Source organism: Nerophis ophidion, linkage group LG11 (genome assembly GCF_033978795.1).
Source record: "Nerophis ophidion isolate RoL-2023_Sa linkage group LG11, RoL_Noph_v1.0, whole genome shotgun sequence".
NCBI classification, from domain to species: Eukaryota; Metazoa; Chordata; class Actinopteri; order Syngnathiformes; family Syngnathidae; genus Nerophis; species Nerophis ophidion.
In genome coordinates, this window is record NC_084621.1 from 48,852,244 (window position 1) to 48,871,503 (window position 19,260).

A 19,260-nucleotide genomic window follows, 5' to 3' on the forward strand; every position below is an offset into this window, starting at 1 on the left:
TTTTAAATTATATTTAAAAAAATTCCATGCCTTACAAGATTTTGGGTCTTTGGAAGCCACACGCTTTGCTCAGTTATTCCACAATCAATGCAAAATAATGTATATGTGTTTGAAATAAAATATAGATAAAACATGTGTTAATATAGAGTGTGTGAAAATACTTGCACACACACACATACTCAGGCAGTCAAAAATAAGTATTAACCACACAAAACTTACCACGATCATGTATACACACAGACTAGTCACACAATTGATTCTGAATGTGCATATTAAAAAGGCGGTGCAAATAAATTACATTTATTCCACTAACACATAATAAAAATGTTCCTGTGTGACATTCTGATATTTATTTTTGGTTAATTAAATTTACAGAAACTGGTAAACTGTGATTAGTCGTTTAATCAAAATTTTAAAGTAATGTGTTTCTGATTCAAAATATATTTGACAGCACACACACACACACATATATATATATCCACAACACAGCCTCCACCAGGCAAAAAAAACAAATAACACCTGCTGTTTGCTTGTGTTTTTTAATTAAATCCAAGAGTCACATTTACAAGTTACATCATTGCAGTCCTTAATAGACACATTTAAAGTAGCTTGCCATAATGACTCTTCTTTAAAATGAATTGCTAAACGAAAACAGGTGAAGAAAAGATACAAAAGAAACAGTTTTAGTCCGAAAGCAGTGAGCCATCAGAAAGACATTCGCTCTGTAAAGAGTACACAACATTTTTCTTCTTAGGCTCAATGTTGGACAAACAGTTTTTAGCAGGCAACATATATACAAGTTTCCAAATTATAGTAAGAAAAAAATAAAAGTTTTCTCCCCTATAAGGACAATTTGCAGGTGTAATACAGACATAAGCTATATGTTTCACTTGAGCATTTAAACGTTTGAAGTACACAAAGAAAATAAAGCACAGGGAGGATTTAATGTGATTCAAAATATTTCATTTAAGGTAAAACCCTTGTTTGAGTAGTACTTCACAGTCGGTTTTCTGTCCAGATTTACAAAATCTGAATGGTGTCATTTTACATCAACATGGAAAATATCCATTTAAACATTTGAATACATTTCCCACTCTGCGGGCCAAGCTTTTTTCTACTCATTTAAATCAATTACAAGTTGCCAAGTTTGCAAAGTCATTCATTTCCATGCTGTAAATGTTCAACAGTCCAAGACAAAGCATAAGTCGGTCTAAAAAGTGAACTTTAGGCATACAATTGAATAAAACTCTGAATAAACGTGAGATGCAATTTTTTCTAATTGCCTAATCCTATTAGTGTAGCATATAATAGATATAACTATTCCTAACAAAAAGGCAAACTAACTTAACATGCTTCATATGACCTTTCTTTATAGAATAAAGAAGACTAAAGTGCAAGGACAAATACAAACTTGAGAGAGCAAAGGCTCAACGAAAATGAATACTTAGCTGATTCATTAATTATTTGTTTTAAATGTGTGTACAATCTGGAGCTTTAAGCAATGTGGCCCGTCATTCGATGCTCAGGTCACCTCAAGGCCTGACACGTTTGTACTCGCAGTACGCTTAGCTCAACATGTACACTCATAAACAAAACAAAAAACCTTAAAGAAAGGGTCTAATAAGTGTACATTTTACAAATAAATCTTCATTTTGCTTTAAGTAGCTTGATTGTGACAAGATTGTCTATACATTCTCTTATTGTAAGCATAGAATCTATATAGATTCAAGGCTATCGGTTTCCCTACAAAATCTGCATTTAGTTTTGGAGCGGTCAACTATTAGCAGAAATGGGAATATTTTAACGATAGAACTTTATACTGCGGTGGAGAAATACAGCACTTCAGTATTATACAAAGAAAAGAAACGGAATGTGGCTCATTTCCCCCCACCGACACTTTGCAGAGATCACAGATTTCTGTAATGGCAGTGAAAATAAAAATAATAAAAAATAATTCATATACATATATCAAAAATTCACAAAATGTCCTGCATTTGGAATATTCAAAATACATATTAGAACTCTTCAAAAGTACAATATTTGAGAAGGCTTAAGAAAAGTTTACTATTGCTTCACTGAAAGCCAGAACAGCAATACATGCAAGAATGGCATAAATCAAACAGTGTAACTAACTAACAAGATACATATACATTTCTTTGAGAAACAACCCATTTAAGGTTAATCTGCTTAAGATAGGTGCCAATTTCCCTTTTACTATTTTAATCAACATGACAACAATTGAGAAAGAAAGAAAACTATTTTTGGGGGGCAGAAATTGTGTAGTAGTTTCAAACTGGATCAAAACATTTGTTTGCATTTTATGTTGCATGTAAGTGTACTGAGTTAATTAAAAAAAATAGGACCCTTAGATAAAAAATTTTTGGGCGATTATATATGCTGTGAACTGAATAGGAATGATGACAAATATACGGCAATGTAAGGCAGAAAGGGAATTAGGTATGACATGTCTTTTGCAAAATGTATCTTAGCCAGCCAAACCATTGTTTTCCTTTAAAGCCATTACACCACTGACTGAAGGGACAGTACAGGCATAGTAGGTGACATCTAATCACCAAACATATTTTTGGTCCACGTTGTGTCGTCACAGCATAAGAGACACTTGAATGAGTGTAAGAATGACTGGGTAGAACAGTATTCACGTCTTACAGTGGAAAAAAAAAAAAAAAAAAAAAACTTAAGACATGCACAGAACCAGTCAAGAATGATGACATCATACAAGTCTGTCATTTTTGTTTTGTTGAACCCTGAGCTAAATCAAAAATATAGTATAAATATATGTAAAGAACAGGCTCATAGCAAAAATGTCATTCAACTCTGTGTCCCGGGTTCACCTCAAATGTGGGCTTGATGCAGTAAACTTGCTTCAAGTGATCCAGCAATTGTCACTGGTCAACTCGGGTGGTCCTTCGTTACATAAATATTCCTTAATACTGCCTAAAATAAAACCTGTCCAAACACACCGCACTCGCTAAATTAAAAGGCAGCTACCTTTAAAAAAAAAACTGCAAAAAGGTAAAACAAAATTACAAACAAGATTTCCCACAATTTTGTTCCTTTCATTGTCGAGGCATGATTTCCACTTGCTATATAAACATGCAGAGCCTATACAGAATAGCGGCGTGAAAAAAAATACCAAAAAAAACTAAACCCAGACTATAATAATTCAAGTATGTATGTATTGTATCCCAAACAGCCAACTTGGCCTTCTGACAACCCTTGCTACAAAAACCAAAAGTAATTAAAGTAATAGAAAACTGCGATCATCATGCAAAACCCAAACCAAGAAATGTGTCTGGACATAATACTAGCAAAGGGGTAAGGTAAACATCTGATTTGTATGTACTGAAATATAGTCCCTTACAGTTTAAAAATGCAACTACTACCAAATATGCGTCACACAAAAACATCTTCTCTCCCGGAGAGACGTTTGTGTTTTCTCCTACGAACACTACTATTTACTTGTGTTTCTTTAAGAGTCCATGTATTGAGTGGTCATGGTCTTTGGGGCTGAAGTCGGGGCATATTCCATTTGTAATTTTGGCGGCAGTGGCACGCACATTGTGGATTAAAAGTTTTGGCTTTGTTTGTTGTTGGATTTTCCCACTGTTGAGACCAGGATTTTCTGTGTACAGGTACTCCTCTGCAAAGTCAATGTGTTTCTCCACAAAGCTCCTGAAATTCTCTGCGAAATACACAACGGGAGAGCGCCAAAAATAAATGAGCAGACAACCTAATTTAAAACTCATACACCAATGCTTCAGTCATTAAAATAACTGAACATTGTTTAACTTTTAAACCAAAATATCTTTGAAAAAATCCAAACGTTTAATTTGTTTTCATATACAGGCACATCTCAATAATTTGATATTGCACAAAATGCATTGTATTTCAGGAATTTAATTAAAACAAAAAGGTACAAATTAAAGGCTACAGTTTTTTAATGTGGCTCAGTAGTTTACAGTATTTAACTTTCTGATAATTCACATAAATGTGTAGTAAATGTATAGAAAACTGTCAGTGTTGCGAATGGTTTCCAGTATAAACTGCACATAGGGGTGCCATACTAGAAGCGGCACCAAAGCAATGAGCAGGGAATTAATCCAAGTTGTCGTTTGCTGTATTTAACAGCTGTTTATGCATGTGTAAATGATATAATCTATAACTGAGGCACGTCAATGCCATCCTTGTCTTGCCCCTTTCTCGCTCTCCCTCATACACACGTCATGCCTCGGCTCCTCTGTACCTCCCCCAAATGTGCATAGGGCCCCTTGCTTTGCATTAAGAAGCACATATGTAAAATGTCAATTTATGAATGCCAAAAACGTTATTTAAAGGAATCTTACGTCTAACATATTCATATCCACTTCTTACTATCTCATTGATTTGAATATCAAAACAATAATTCCCTGGTGATTTATCTCACTCCTGTGGCACACTTTGTTAGTACTTGTCTCAGAAGATGGTGGTCCTGCTATCGACTCACTGACAAGAGTTAGAATAGTGTACACTTTGTTTTAATGATGTTACATTTTTTATTTTCCACAAATAAAATATTTACAGACTTTTTTTCCCTAATAATACTGTTTGTTTTTAACAAAATGATCTAATTGAATTAAAGGTTCATTAAAAAAAGTACAAACAATCGTTTCACACAAACGATTATTTTTGCTTTGCTTGCAGGTAAATATTCAGGTTAGCTTAAGATAAACCCATTAAACATGGTATATTTTCAAACAATTTAAAAGACTCTTAAAAAAATAACTAAGCATTGGGAAAAGTTTACAATTAGTGCTTAAACTCTACTTTTAATGCTACTTTAAGGTGAAGTTGTTGAACAATTTGGGCCCCCGTGAAGGCACCACACTGAAGCCAAACAAAATTCAAAAGGCGTTTCCTGCACCCACTAAAATATTGGAAAGCTGCTGATGGTTTGACCGAAGGGGAAGCAGCTTGAACGAGACACTGCAGAGGTGTTAACTGCCCATGTAGCTAACGAGGCGAATATCCTACGGCTAAAGTGAAGCCAACTTCCACACTGTTGCTCACCCAAGATAAATGCTGCACATAATTACAGTACCTAGTAAAACTACTAGTTGTAGAGTTTTTCCTACAATAGTTAACGTCTAAAAAGTATGTTTTTCTTCTTGAAGTGCATGTTACATGCTAAAATGTTGCCATTTTAGGGGGATCAAACACCATTTAAATTGATTTAAAGGCCTACTGAAACCCACTACTACCCACCACGCAGTCTATATATCAATGATGAAATATTAACATTGCAACACATGCCAATGCGGCCTTTTTAGTTCACTAAATTGCAATTTTAAATTTCCCGGCAGTTTCGTCTTAAAAACGTTGTGTAACGATGATGTATACGCAAGACGTCACGGGTTTTTAGGAAGTATGAGCGCCACGCGCACACACACAGCTAAATATCGTCTGCTTTAACTGCATAATTACACAGTATTTTGGAGAACTGTGTTGCTGAATCTTTTGCAATTTGTTCAATTAATATTGTAGAAGTCAAAGTAGCAAGATGGAGTTGGGAAACTTTAGCTTTTAGCCACACAAACACACAGTGATTCCTTGTTTAAAATTCCTGGAAGTGAAACTTTCCTATGGATCAGAGCGCGGTCAAGAGAACATGGATCCCCACCACATGTCAACCAGCAGGTTTCGGTGAGAAAATTCTGGATTTCCCAGAATTATCCTACTAAGTGTGTCTAAAAACATCAGAATCGGTCCCAATGCAAACGCGTTTTTTTTTTTTTTTTAACTTTTTACCTTTTTTTTCCTAGTCCGTCGCTATCAATATCCTCGAACACAAATCTTTCATCCTCGCTCAAATTAATGGGGAAATTGTCGTTTTCTCGGTCTCAATAGCACTTTTTGTTAGAGGCACCCATTATAAACAATGTGAATATATGAAAAGCCATCAACATGTGACGTCATCGTCTGCGACTACCGGTAGAGGCAGGGCTTTAGTCTTAGCACCGAAAGTTACGAACTTTATCGTCGATGTTCTCTACTAAATCCTTTCAGCAAAAATATGGCAATATCGCGAAATGATCAAGTATGACACATAGAATGGACCTGCTATCCCCGTTTACATAAGAACATCTCATTTCAGTAGGCCTTTAAATTCCTTTCAATGGGCAACGTGGATTTTAGATACGAGAGTTTTGAGCTACAACTTCGATCATGTCACCAATTGCTCTTGTAAAGGTATTACACTGTATAAGAGTTTTATATCTTGAATTAAACTGGTAAAATATATTAGTTTTGAAAAATATTCAAATTCATTGAGATGTGCCTTGCGTTCGAATTGTACTGTGTAAATAACCTTTCCATGTCTAACTGTATACGTGATTGTTAGTTCTTACCAAATGTGATCTTCCCCGTGTCTTCACTGTCAATGGCAGCAAACAGTCGTGTTACATTGAGGTGACTCACTCCCAAAGCGGTCTGCAGAATAACTGCCAACTCTGTCTCTGTGATAGCGCCATCCTCGTCTGCCTCAAACATCTGGTAAATACATATTATAAGCATAATATATATCAATTGCTTTGGACTGTTGCGGTCACATACTTTACCTTGCCTTTGAGACTAAAAAAGACTTCTTAGAGCACCATTAGATGTTTATAAATTGTGGTAATATCTTTGAATTTAAAACATTTCATGAGACCCTCATTCATAAAGTACATTGAAGACATTATTAAAGTATGAAAGAAAACGGACATGATTTAGGCAAATTCACGCTACCAGACCAAGAGTTTAGTTGAATAACCTTAAAAGCAAACGTAACGGCAATCACTTTTTTTTTTAACATTACATGTCAATTTGTTTTATACCAAAAACAAAAATGATCCTAAAAAGCTGTGTGGATATCGTTGGTGTTCTACTAAAGAAGCGTTTATGAAAACGATTTAAAACAGCAATTAGATTGGTTTAAACCAAAAAAAAAACTCACCTTAAAAGCCAATTTCATTGTTTCCAGAGTTTTAGCAGGTCTGCATACAACAGATAAGGCTATCACGTATTCTCTGACATCCATGCTGTTTTCTTCATGCTAGAAAAGTGAAGGTAGCACATAGAAAATATGAAATCAGTGATCATGTCCCTTAATGTATTCCTTTAGGTGGCAACAAAGTCAGTTAACATTAGCATTTATGAGATAGCACAATATACATATGATATACAGGTACCTCAATTATTAATATTATTCCGTTCCAAAAAGTTAATTGCACAGAAACTGGGCAATTTTTTCCCCAGAAGAAATAATCCAATTAATCCGTTCCAAACATCCAAAATGTTAACACAAAACATTATTAATATAGAAAAATTAAGAGTTTTGCAAACAGAACATTTTGGAGAATGTATATTACTGAAATGGATAAAAGAACATTTAAAATCTTTTCATCTTTTTAAAAACCTCTTGTTGACAAAGAGGGCAATCAGCAGCAAGGGAAGGAAAAGCCAAACAGACCAGTTAATACGTTGCTACTAGGGCTGTAACGATAAATTGTATAAGTATCTAACCGTGGTAAAACTCATGACCATTAGGATTACAGTTTTAAATTAAAAATGATCTCAAAACTGTGATTGATAAGCCCATGTACCCATATATTATACAGATTATTAACTGGAGAAGCAAGCAAGTGCTTTATTGACTGGCTAGCCATCTTAAAGGGGAACATTAGCACCAGACCTATGTAAGCGTCAATATATACCTTGATGTTGCAAAAAAAGACCATGTTTTTTTAACCGATTTCCGAACTCTAAAAGGGTGAATTTGGCGATTTAAACGCCTTTCAATTGTTTGCCTGTTGGAGCAATGACCTTTCACCCCTGACGTCACATCGTGAAGCGACCCGCCATTTTCTCAAACACATTACACACACCAAGTCAAATCAGCTGTTATTTTCCATTTTTTCGACTGTTTTCCGGTCCCTTGGAAACATCATGCCTCGTCGGTGTTGTCGGAAGGTGTAACAACACGAACAGAGACGGATTCAGGTTGCAATAGTGGTCAAAATATGCAAAATTCCCTCGTTTGTTCTGCACACTGATGAGATGGCAAGAATGTGTGGATATCCTGCGACACGCAAAGCAGATGTATTTCTTCAAACGATAAAGTCAACGAAATCACAAAGGTGAGTGTTGTTGATGTTATTGACTTATGAGGAGTGCTAATCAGACATATTTGGTTACGGCATGACTGCAATCTAATCGATGCTAACATGCTATTTAGGCTAGCTGCATGTACATATTGCATCATTATGCCTCATTTGTAGCTATATTTGCATCCAGCCTTTCCCTCCACCCACATTTAATGCCAAACAAACACATACCAATCGTTGGTTAGAAGGCGATATCCTACTTCGTCCTCGCTTTCTCCCATGTCACTGGCTGTCGTATCGTTTTCGTCGGTTTTGCTTGCATATGGTTCAAAGCAATATGGCTCAATAGCTTCAGTTTCTTCTTCAATTTTGTTTTTGCTACCTGCCTCCACACTACAACCATCTATTTCAATACATGCGTAATCTGTTGAATCGCTTAAGCCACTGAAATCCGAGTCTGAATCCGAGCTAATGTCGCAATAACTTTATGTTCTATCCGCCATGTTTGTTTGTGGTGGCTTCACACAGTGACATCACAGGAAATAGACGGGTGGATATAACGATGGTTAAAATCAGGCACTTTGAAGCCGTTTTTCATGATATTGCGTGATGGGTAAAATTTTTAAAAGAACTTTAAAAAAAAAAAAAAAAAAAAGCACCTGGGAACTGCTTTTTATTGGTTATAACCCTTCTGAAATTGTGATAATGTTCCCCTTTAAATGCTAAAATGAATACAAGACAATAACAGCATACCCCATTCAAAGTATATAAAAACATTGCTGTCTGAGCAACTAAGCTATTCAATAGTGCACATTGAACCTACAAGCTGTGTTCTCTTAGAACAGAATGGTGGGTCGGAGGAATATGACATGGATGTGTCAACAGAAAATTAACCTGTCTGACATCAAACTGTTAATGCCACACTCGTTTTGCTTTTTTAAAAACTACTTTAAACCCTTTACAAATTAAAACAGAAGATAAACATACAAACAGTCATATATAATACGGCTCTTAGTAAGCAAGAAAGTATATACTTTGTCTCTTAAAATGTGTAAATAAAACTTAAGTTAAAATACTTCATTTTTAAGAGTACTATTTAACACATTCAACACCAGTGTTATAACGTTACCTGTGATCACAATAACTGTATAGTTGGTATACTTAAATCCCTTGTTGCTTTTTACTTAAAAATTGTTGAAATATTTATATTTTTTCACCATATTTTTCAAAGTGCCGGCATTGGCACTTGTGTTATATTCAAGAACAACAACTGTATGCACACACTAAGTTTACATCAGATGACAATTAGATGTGTGCGCGAAAAGAGCGCTTAACTACACAACACATTCCTTTTGACCAGTGGTGGGCCATTTTGCAGCTGGACTCAATAAAAAAGTATATAGTAAAAATGCAGACTGTCTAAAAGCATATTTGCCAAACACTCACAGAATTATGCAGTGTTTGATAGGATGAAGAAAGGAGACGTTAGGCTCCTTCCTTTATCAGTGGTCTGATTCAGCCTCACACCCCAACTCGGGCTCTGAGGTCTTTGGATTAGAATCTGCTGAAGGTTCCACACACTTGTTTTCAGACTAAAGGTCATCAATCTTTTCAGGCAGTTGCTCCCATGCTTTGGAATGATTTTTTTGCCCCCATTGCGCTCAGTTGGCATCTTTAAAAGCAAACTTAATGACTGTTCCAGCTTTTAAATAGCTTCTCTTGGGCTGCTATGATTTTTAAATTGTCTTTTATATTGTTATAGTGTTTTTATTTTGGCCTGTTTTTTTTCCATATATATCAATTGTGTATGAAAGCACTTTGTGGCTTTTTGTCTGTGAAAGGTGATATACAAAAATGTACTTATTTAAACATACTTACATATATGGTGTTGTTCATCGTTCTGTACGTGGTTTATAACAAATAAACCACCCGCAAACACAATATAATATTGATTCAAGAATTCCCTTGCTGTAATCTGTATACCGTGTCCTAACTCTACAAAACTCAAAATCCATTGTACACAGAGACTGAGTCCCCAATGTGTGGAAGTCTTTGTTTGGGCAGTCTGTTCAGCAAAATTATTTGCAGGCAAACAGATGATAACGGAGACAGGGCACACAAAAACCTTTCTGGCAATAATTTTACTGAAAAAACTAAATTACATAAAACATATAATAAATACAATTTCTCAAACTTATAAGACAATTCGGCTAGGACAGTAAGCTCTGACCTCATCAAAAAGGGCAAACATATCTCGTAGCATGTCTGAAACAGGCACATCCAAGAACTGAGCCAAGTCATCCAAGCAGAGCTTCTGTTCTTCCAGCTTCCTGGAACGGTTCCCATACTCCTGCAGAACCTTTTCAGTCTTTTGGGGTTTCAGCCTTTAATGGGACATACAGTTCAATCAATACTGTGTATTATTCAGAAAAGCAAATCATTTAGAAGTAAGAATCTTGGCCCATCGGTCAATTGTTTAACTTCCTTAACAACCATTATAGATCTGTGTATCATATTAGTATTGCTTCCAACACAGTTGTTTCAATGACTCATTAGTTTTCCTGGAATTTGATTTATTTAAGAGGCCACCATATCGGGACGTGTAATCAATATGTAGAAACACTTTCTTTATACGATGGTCAAATCAAACTCAGTTTCCTGTGCCATGAATTTGGGATATCTTACCCCAATCTCCTAACAAGTTTAGCAAACTCCAACAGGCAGGTGTCAACTGGTAGTCTCAGGTGGCCGTCTGCCATGGCAAGCTGGCAGTCCTCAAATGAATAATCTGTAATGGGGACTCCTAAGGCTCTGTTCAAAATAAAGACAATAACAAATCTTCAATATACCATATCTAAACCTGCTAAAATGTATTCATTGATCGCTGATCATGTTGCCTTTCACTGGTTTTACTTCCAATTTCAGTTTTGGACCATAACAGCTGTGTTTGATCGGCTTGTAGTGCTGTACATTATTTCCTGTCTATATATGAGTAATAGAGGCCAGACAGCCTACCTTTATGAACATCTTCTCCTCCAACTGATGTAATATTATAAAATTTGGTTTCTCAAAAAGTTGCAGCTACTTCACAAGCCCACTACGGACTATGGTGTCTAAAGTAATTCAAAAGTTTTTTATTTTTTTATTTATGTTGTAAAAATCTAACTAAATAATAAAAAAATAAAAAAACAGCAACAAGGGTCAAAAAAATGGAGCAACAAATACCTTAATAAAATCCCTAATAAAATGATCATAAATGGGTGAATGTATGCAAATGCATTTGCTGTAAAACTTAAGTCAAGTGTAACATTTGGTGTAGACTGGTTAGCTGTAAAACTTTTAAGTAGACATACATATACATGAGATTGTTTTCTGAATTTACAAAATACAAATACACAACACTTAGTACTTACTCAGCCATGACACGCCTCACATTGATGGCAAAGAGAGCAGGATTTATTTTCTCATCCTCAGAGGGTGTATAAATTGGAAGAAACTGAGGAAAGAGAATGCTCAATAAATTATTTAAATACATTATAATGTAATGTCAAACACTGTTATCCCCTTTAAAAGATGTGAAATTAATGCAGGTAAATTAACAGGAATAGACCTTATATGTGAGGAACTATGAGATGCAGACTAATCCTGTAAGTACGGAAAAGCAAAACTGACAACCGCACTTACTTAAGGAATTACCAATTTGTACAGAAACAAATAGCATTACTGTGTGAGATGCATTAAGTGCCTCATAAGCTAGTATGCATATATTTTCTGCAAATACTTAACACTAAATAAATTACACAGTGAGATCATGTAAAGCAGAGTACATCTTATGTGTGTAAATGTACAACTCCTTAAAAATAACATATGGGTTGTACTGAAAACACAATTGCCAAAAGGAATAGTTTTAGAACAAATTTGTAAAAGGCCTTGAGTCGTCCAGACTTAAATATCTGGAGAGATTTGACAATAGCTTTGCACTGAAGCTTCCCATCAAACTTGATGGCGCTTCTGGGGTGTTGCGAGGACGAATGGACGAGACTGTCCAAAAATTAGGTGTACCAAGCTTGGGGCAATATATTCAAAAATAAAGAGGATGTATTTTCTGCCAACGGTGAATCAACAAAGCACTGAACTAAGGCTGTGAATAATTTTATGTACATGTGATATCTTAGTTTATGAATTTCAACACATTTGCAAAAAAAAAAAAAAAAAGTATTTCACATTGGCATTATAGCGTTTTGAGTGTAAAAGTTTGAGGACTAAAATGAATGTAGTCTATTTTGGAATAAAGCTGTAAAATAGCAAAATGTGGAAAAAAGTGAAGCACTATGAATACTTTCCGGATGCACAGTACGTTGACGCTTCCAGGTAAACAAAAGTAGAAGGCAAAGGAATGAACTACATTTTTAACTGAAGATATTAAGGATCTTTTCTTTGTTTTCCTATTTCGCACCTTTGGTACATTGGAAGCTAAAAGCGCACAAGGTATAACATCCAATAGTACAATGAGTGAGAAGAGGAAGCACATTTCAGAGGAAACACGTTAAAAGGGGAACTGCACTTTTTTGTGTGAAATTTTGCCTATTCACAATCATTACAACAGACAAGAACACATCTTTTTTTTCAGGTTTTTGAAGATGATAAAATACGCTTGGAAAATGCGGCCAGTGCATTGTTGCCTTCAAAGCAACTTTGAAACCCTCCATCAACGTTTTATATACACACTGCAAGTCTGTATTTAATATAGTAGCAGACATGTTTATAACAAAAATTATATGTATACAATATTTACAGTATTTTGGTCATTTTAATCATTGCGGGAACTGATTTCTTCCACGCACTGACTTCCATTTTCATAGCAAGGCACTTCCGACTTCTGGCAACAACTGTGTGTTTCTACTTCCGGGAAAAAACAAGTGTGTTTTCTAATCATGGCAGACTTTGTAATTGACAAAGAAAACGACTATTTTTAGTCAAATAAGGATTCAAAACCTTGTCTTTTTTAAACTAAAATAAACCGAGGATGAACTGTTGCTTATAGAAGCGAGCATGAAGGGTGAGACATTTGAGCAAACGGAAGACAAAAGAGTGAGGTTGGCTTGATTTAAAACTGTAAATGTGGAACTTGAAGCCAAGCTATTTCGACAAAGAAGTGCTTACTCTGCTGCTGCTACAGTTCTAACAAAGACCAAAAAATGTCAGCACATTACACCAATTTTTAAATCCTTACATTGGCTCCCTGTACATCAGAGAATTGATTTCAAAATCCTCCTGCTCACATATAAAGCACTACATGGTCTCGGGCCGAAGTACATCACTGATATGCTCCCACTATATAAGCCCTCTAGATTACTAAGATCTGAGACCAATCTGTTAGCGGTTCCGAGTGTAAACTCAAATCAAGGGAGCGCATCATTCAGTCACTATTCAACAAATAGCTAGAATAAACTTCCTGAAGGTGTCAGACTTTCCCCAACTCTGACTACTTTTAAAACTAAAATGAAAACGTTTACGTTCATCTTAGCTTTCAGCTAAATCTTTTAACTTTTAACGTCCGCAATGTTTTCATTTTTATTGTCTGCATTTTAATTTTGCTTTTATTTTATTTCATTTCACTTTGTTGTCTGTGAAGCACTTTGAGTCTGCCTTGTGTATGAAAAGTGCTATACAAATAAAGCTGCCTTGCCTTGCCTACTCAAATAAACGGAAAAAAACTCCCCGGCCAACTGGAACCAACGCACAACTGTCCATCGAGTGGGTCACACTTTAAATATGATACACGCAGCACGTTATGCGTGTTATTACTACTACAGTACATACGCTGTCTGGCAAGCTGTGTACAAACAAAACATGAAATGTGGGCTAATACTTTAAAGTTACAATAATATTATTGTTCATGTTTTTCAGTCAGTATAAATTGGTGTCTTATCGCAAGCTCAAATGCGTTTTGTGTTGACACAGAATCCAGCTTATCTCTTGTCGTAGTTAGCTTTAACGGCAATACCGAAGCATGCCGATGTGTTACCGTACTATGCTAGTGAAAGAGTTCCTCAGTGTTTTTACAATGTTGCTACAGCTTGGTTATTATACAGGTTATGTAACGTGAATGCGGTATTGTTGACGGCTTTTGAATGCATTTTAAATGGATTTAGAGGTAGAATGTATTGCTCCGATTAGCTGCATTGTTAGCCACCAAGAACAAAATTATTTTTACAAGTTAGATAGCGGAAAAAAAAACAAAAAAACTTTTGTCTTCTTGTCATAATTATTGTGAACAATTGGCAAAATTCCCCAAAAAAGTTCAGTTCCCCTTAAAATTCTTTAGAACATAATGTCCAAGAGATAAGGCCGTGCTGGAAATATTGTCACTTTGGGAACAATTTGACATTTTCAGTTCAGAGTGTACTTTTCTTCTTTTTTTGTTGCCAGTGGTTGAGACATACAAGCTATGTGGTGACTTACAGTATATTTTGCAGATATGTGAGGGGAAAACTTACTTTTGTAAGGTAGAGTATATACAAACAAATGGTTTTACACTTACCTCTATTTCAAACTCATTGTGTAGCTGGCAGAGTGTCAGCCACAAGATCTCAAACCTGGATTAAAATAAGTAATGAATAAAAACAAATGCAAAGCTTAGATTGAGAGGTAACCGAGTAAAGAAACTAAATATACAGCAATAAAGGCAGAAAGTAATATTTTTCGGAGAAACAATGTTCTTGAAACAAAAAAGATTGTTGGTTATGTGTACATTTACAGTGGCTGTATTGAAAAAAAGCCAAAGACCGTGGCATTGTACATTCAAAGAAAATTACTTACGCTCCAGGCCCTTGCCAAGTCCATGTGATTGTGTCCTTGAAAAAAATAGAAATACATTAAGATTCACATCAAGTACATTTTGAACAGTCTTTTTTAAATTGTGTTACGGGCCAATACAGGAAAGCACATAACATCCCTTCACTAAACTATACAGCCTCTGAATATAAGTATTTAACAATCACCATTTTATCATTAAATATATTTTCAAAGTTGCAGTTGGCATAAAAAAAATCATCATGTTGGGAACAATCCAAGTAGTCTATACATACAAAAGAAAATAGAACAAAAATTTACTAAAAAATTTAAGGACTTTTGCATATCGTTCACAATCATCATCCTGAAAGACATGACAACAGATGTATGTTTATTTTATGCATTCTAACATGTAAATAAAAGTCTGCGTACAGCGGAGTCAATGGAAGGTCCTCTATTTTGCCCATAAAACCCAATAAATAACCATCCACAAAACCCCAACAAATCTTAATTTAGGTACTAACAGACAAACTATTTTCAGTGTGCGAGATGAGTGCAATGTTGACATAATCGACTGATCAGCTGCTTCCGCGTTTCCTTGCTTTTCAAACTTTATTCTGCATCATAAATAATGCCTCGGACTGGAATGGTGAGAACGACATAAAGACAGTTGGTTCCATCCCCGTTTTCTTTGCGAGGATTAGGAGTCATTCTTCCTTTAAATGGGTATATATGAACATCCTAGAAGTCGACATCCTAATGACAGCAGACCTTGGACAGTAAGTGATGTTTTATTATGTTTTTTGGCTCTCAAAGTCGTCTGCAGTGAGCAGCAATAAGTGATGGTAAAAAAATAGCAAACATCGTGATGCGTTTTTTTAATTAATGCGCAGCATATGCTTAAAATGATCAAAATACGTATATATTGAATGTAATTATACATGTGCTTGTTAATACATTACATACTTCCTTACATCATGTATATAAAAGCTTAATGGAGGTGTTTGAATGTGGTTTTAAGGGCTTTATAGGCAGAATAGAGTGACTCCAATTTTCTATATTGTAACAAACTTTTGATCGCATTTGTTTACCTTTTACAAACCCCGTTTCCATATGAGTTGGGAAATTGTGTTAGATGTAAATATACACGGAATACAATGATTTGCAAATCATTTTCAACCCATATTTAGTTGAATATGCTACAATGACAACATATTTGATGTTAAAACTGATAAAAAATGTTTTTTATTTTTTTCAAATAATCCTTAACTTTAGAATTTGATGCCAGCAATACGTGACAAAGAAGTTCGGAAAGGTGGCAATAAATACTGATAAAGTTGAGGAATTTTCATCAAACACTTATTTGGAACATCCCACGGGTGTGCAGGCTAATTGAGAACAGGTGGGTGCCATGATTGGGTATAAAAGCAGCTTCCATGAAATGTTAAGTAATTCTCAGACAAGGATGGGGCGAGGGTTACCAATTTGTAAGCAAATTGTCGAACAGTTTTAGAACAACATTTCTCAACGAGCTATTGCAAGGAATTTAGGGATTTTCCCATCTACGGTCTGTAAAAATCATCAAAAGGTTCAGAGAATCTGGAGAAATCACTGCACGCAAGCGATGATATTACGGACCTTTGAACCCTCAGGCGGTACTGCATCAAAAACCGACATCAGTGTGTAAAGGATATCACAACATGGGTTCAGGAACACTTCATAAAACCGCTGTCAGTAACTACAGTTGGTCGCTACATCTGTAAGTGCAAATTAAAACTCTACTATGCAAAGCGAAAGCCATTTATATACAACACCCAGGAACGCCGCCGGCTTCGCTGAGCCCGAGCTCATCTAAGATGGACTGATGCAAAATGTTCTCTGGTCTGACGAGTCCACATTTCAATCTATATTTGGAAACTGTGGACGTGGTGTCCTCCGGAACAAAGAGGAAAATAACCATCCGGATTATTATAGGCGCAAATTTCAACAGCGAGCATCTGTGATGGTATGGGGGTGTATTAGTCCAAGCAACGTTAACATATTTCAGCAAAACAATGCCAAGCCATGTGCTACAACAGTGTGTCTTCATAATAAAATAATTTGAGTAGTTTCCTGGCCCGCCTGCAGTCCAGACATGTCTCTCATCGAAAATATGTGGCGCATTATGAAGCGTAACATACGACAACAAGACCCTGGACTGTTGAACAATTTAAGCTGTACATCAAGCAAGAATGGTAAAAATTCCACTTTCAAAGCTTCAACAATTAGTTTCCTCAGTTACCAAACGTTTATTGAGTGTTGTTAAAAGAAAATGTAATGTAACAGTGGTGAACATGCCCTTTCCCAACTACTTTGACACGTGTTGCAGCCATGAAATTCTAAGTTAATTATTATTTGCAAAAAAAAAAGTTTATGAGTTTGAACATCAAATATCTTGTATTTGTAGTGCATTCAATTGAATATGGGTTGAAAATGATTTGCAAATCATTGTATTCCGTTTATATTTACATCTAACACACTTTCCCAACTCATATGGAAAGGGGGTTTGTACATTGTTAAAGCTTGTTTAAAGTTTGCCAACAACATTTGGACAAGTCAGTAAATACTTGGAGAATATGGTTTGGTCTGTTGAGAGCAAAATTTAGCTGTTTGGATCCCATAATGCACACAACATTTGGAGGACAAATGGCACTGCACATCACCCTAAAAACAGCAAAGTTCAGGGAACATGATAGTGTGGGCTGATTTTTAGCAAATGGTACTGGTAAACTTCACATTATTGAAGCAAGGATGAATGGGCATCAAGACATTCTTAACAAACATTTTCTATCATCTGCGAGGATGATAAAAATTAAATGAGGGTGGACATTTCAGCAGGATAATGATCCTAAACATATTGCCAAGGAAACTCTCAATTCGTGTAAAAAATAAATAAATAAAGCTGCTAGGATGGCCCTGCCAGTCAACTGACTTGAATCCCATCAAAATCTATGGAATGAACTGAAACTCAAGGTCCAAAAAAGAAGCCCACAGAACCTTCAAGATTTAAAGACTGCTTGTGTAGAGGAACGTTCCAAAATTACACCATAGCAATGCATGGGACTATAGTTTCTCCATAGAAAATGTCATTGCAAACATGCTTTTGTACAACATATTAAATAAATACTAGCTGGTGTGTTTATAATACTTTTCTCAGTGTCATTTCCCACTATTACACCAACGTAATTTCTGATCTTATTGGCTCTACATTCCTCGTATATATGCATTACTTGGGTTGTTACCAACTTCGCGTGGAATGTCAATATCACCTTTGCAAATATATTTAGTGAGAAAAATGGTGACGTGCGTGTACTAACTCAAATATTGTTTAAAGGGGACCCCAACTTTTTTTACATATTGGTACCTGTTTTTCTGTATTCAGGATCTGCATAAGAGCCGTACATTTAAAATCAAACTATTGAGGCATGGCAAGATATTTATAAAACAATCTTTACTTCCTTCATACTTTCTCCAAAGGAACAGTTTGGAATTTTCCCAATGTGTGACGTTTTTACCAGTTGTGACGTCAGTGGATATCTCCATATGTGGAAGAACCTTTTCCTGAAGATCTTTGCGCAAGTTTGCAATTGCAGTCTGACGATGTTGTCAATAAGCTCATTTTTCTCTGTCCTTTTGTTGTGGAGCAGACTGGTTTGTATTGGCACATGCATCTACCACTGTTGCCATTTCTAATACAAAGTAGCTTCAACCATCCATCTTCAACCGCTTATCCGGAATCGTGTCGCGGGGACAACAGCTCCAGCAGAGACCCCCAGACATCACTCTCCAGAGCTGAACTATAAGCAGTAGATTATAGTTCAAACTTGTATCTGTCAGTAGACTCAATATGGAAGCTTTAAAAACTGCCACATTGCTGGTGGGGAGAAAACGTTGTCGAAGTGGAGCCATGTAAATAAGACCGCCAACAAAACGCTGCATCCCAAAGAGACGGTTAGAAAAGCAGCTTGAAGACTGTCTATAAAACATAATCAATGCAAAATGTTGACTAAAAAACAGCATTACATGTTATGGAGACCAGAGGAAGGTGTTTTAAATGTAGAATTTTTTTTTAAATAAAAAGACCCCATTAAAAAAATAAAAAAAGCCATGGATATCTAGTGTTTACTCAAATAAAATGGAAACATGTCTGTCCAGCTGGACCAGACAGACAACTGTCCATCAAGTGAGTTACTTTAAAGGCCTACTGAAACCCACTACTACCCACCACGCAGTCTGGTAGTTTATATATCAAAGATAAAAATATTAACATTACAACACATGCTAA

The 19,260-nt window shown here is 35.7% G+C and overlaps 1 protein-coding gene across 1 annotated transcript in view; it reads right to left on the reverse strand.

Moving 5' to 3' along the window:
* Nucleotides 1–523: 523 nt before the first annotated feature.
* The window catches only part of LOC133562214 (lysophosphatidylcholine acyltransferase 1), a 42,710-nt gene continuing 23,973 nt past the window's right edge, over nucleotides 524–19,260 (reverse strand). The window contains exons 7-14 of the mRNA XM_061916189.1: nucleotides 14,964–14,998; nucleotides 14,686–14,740; nucleotides 11,555–11,637; nucleotides 10,827–10,952; nucleotides 10,372–10,525; nucleotides 6,992–7,090; nucleotides 6,405–6,546; nucleotides 524–3,703 (exon numbers count right to left, since the gene is read on the reverse strand). Coding sequence (XP_061772173.1) covers nucleotides 3,477–3,703; nucleotides 6,405–6,546; nucleotides 6,992–7,090; nucleotides 10,372–10,525; nucleotides 10,827–10,952; nucleotides 11,555–11,637; nucleotides 14,686–14,740; nucleotides 14,964–14,998 — 921 coding nt within the window. The 3' untranslated portion in view covers nucleotides 524–3,476. The remainder of the gene's footprint in view (nucleotides 3,704–6,404; nucleotides 6,547–6,991; nucleotides 7,091–10,371; nucleotides 10,526–10,826; nucleotides 10,953–11,554; nucleotides 11,638–14,685; nucleotides 14,741–14,963; nucleotides 14,999–19,260) is intronic.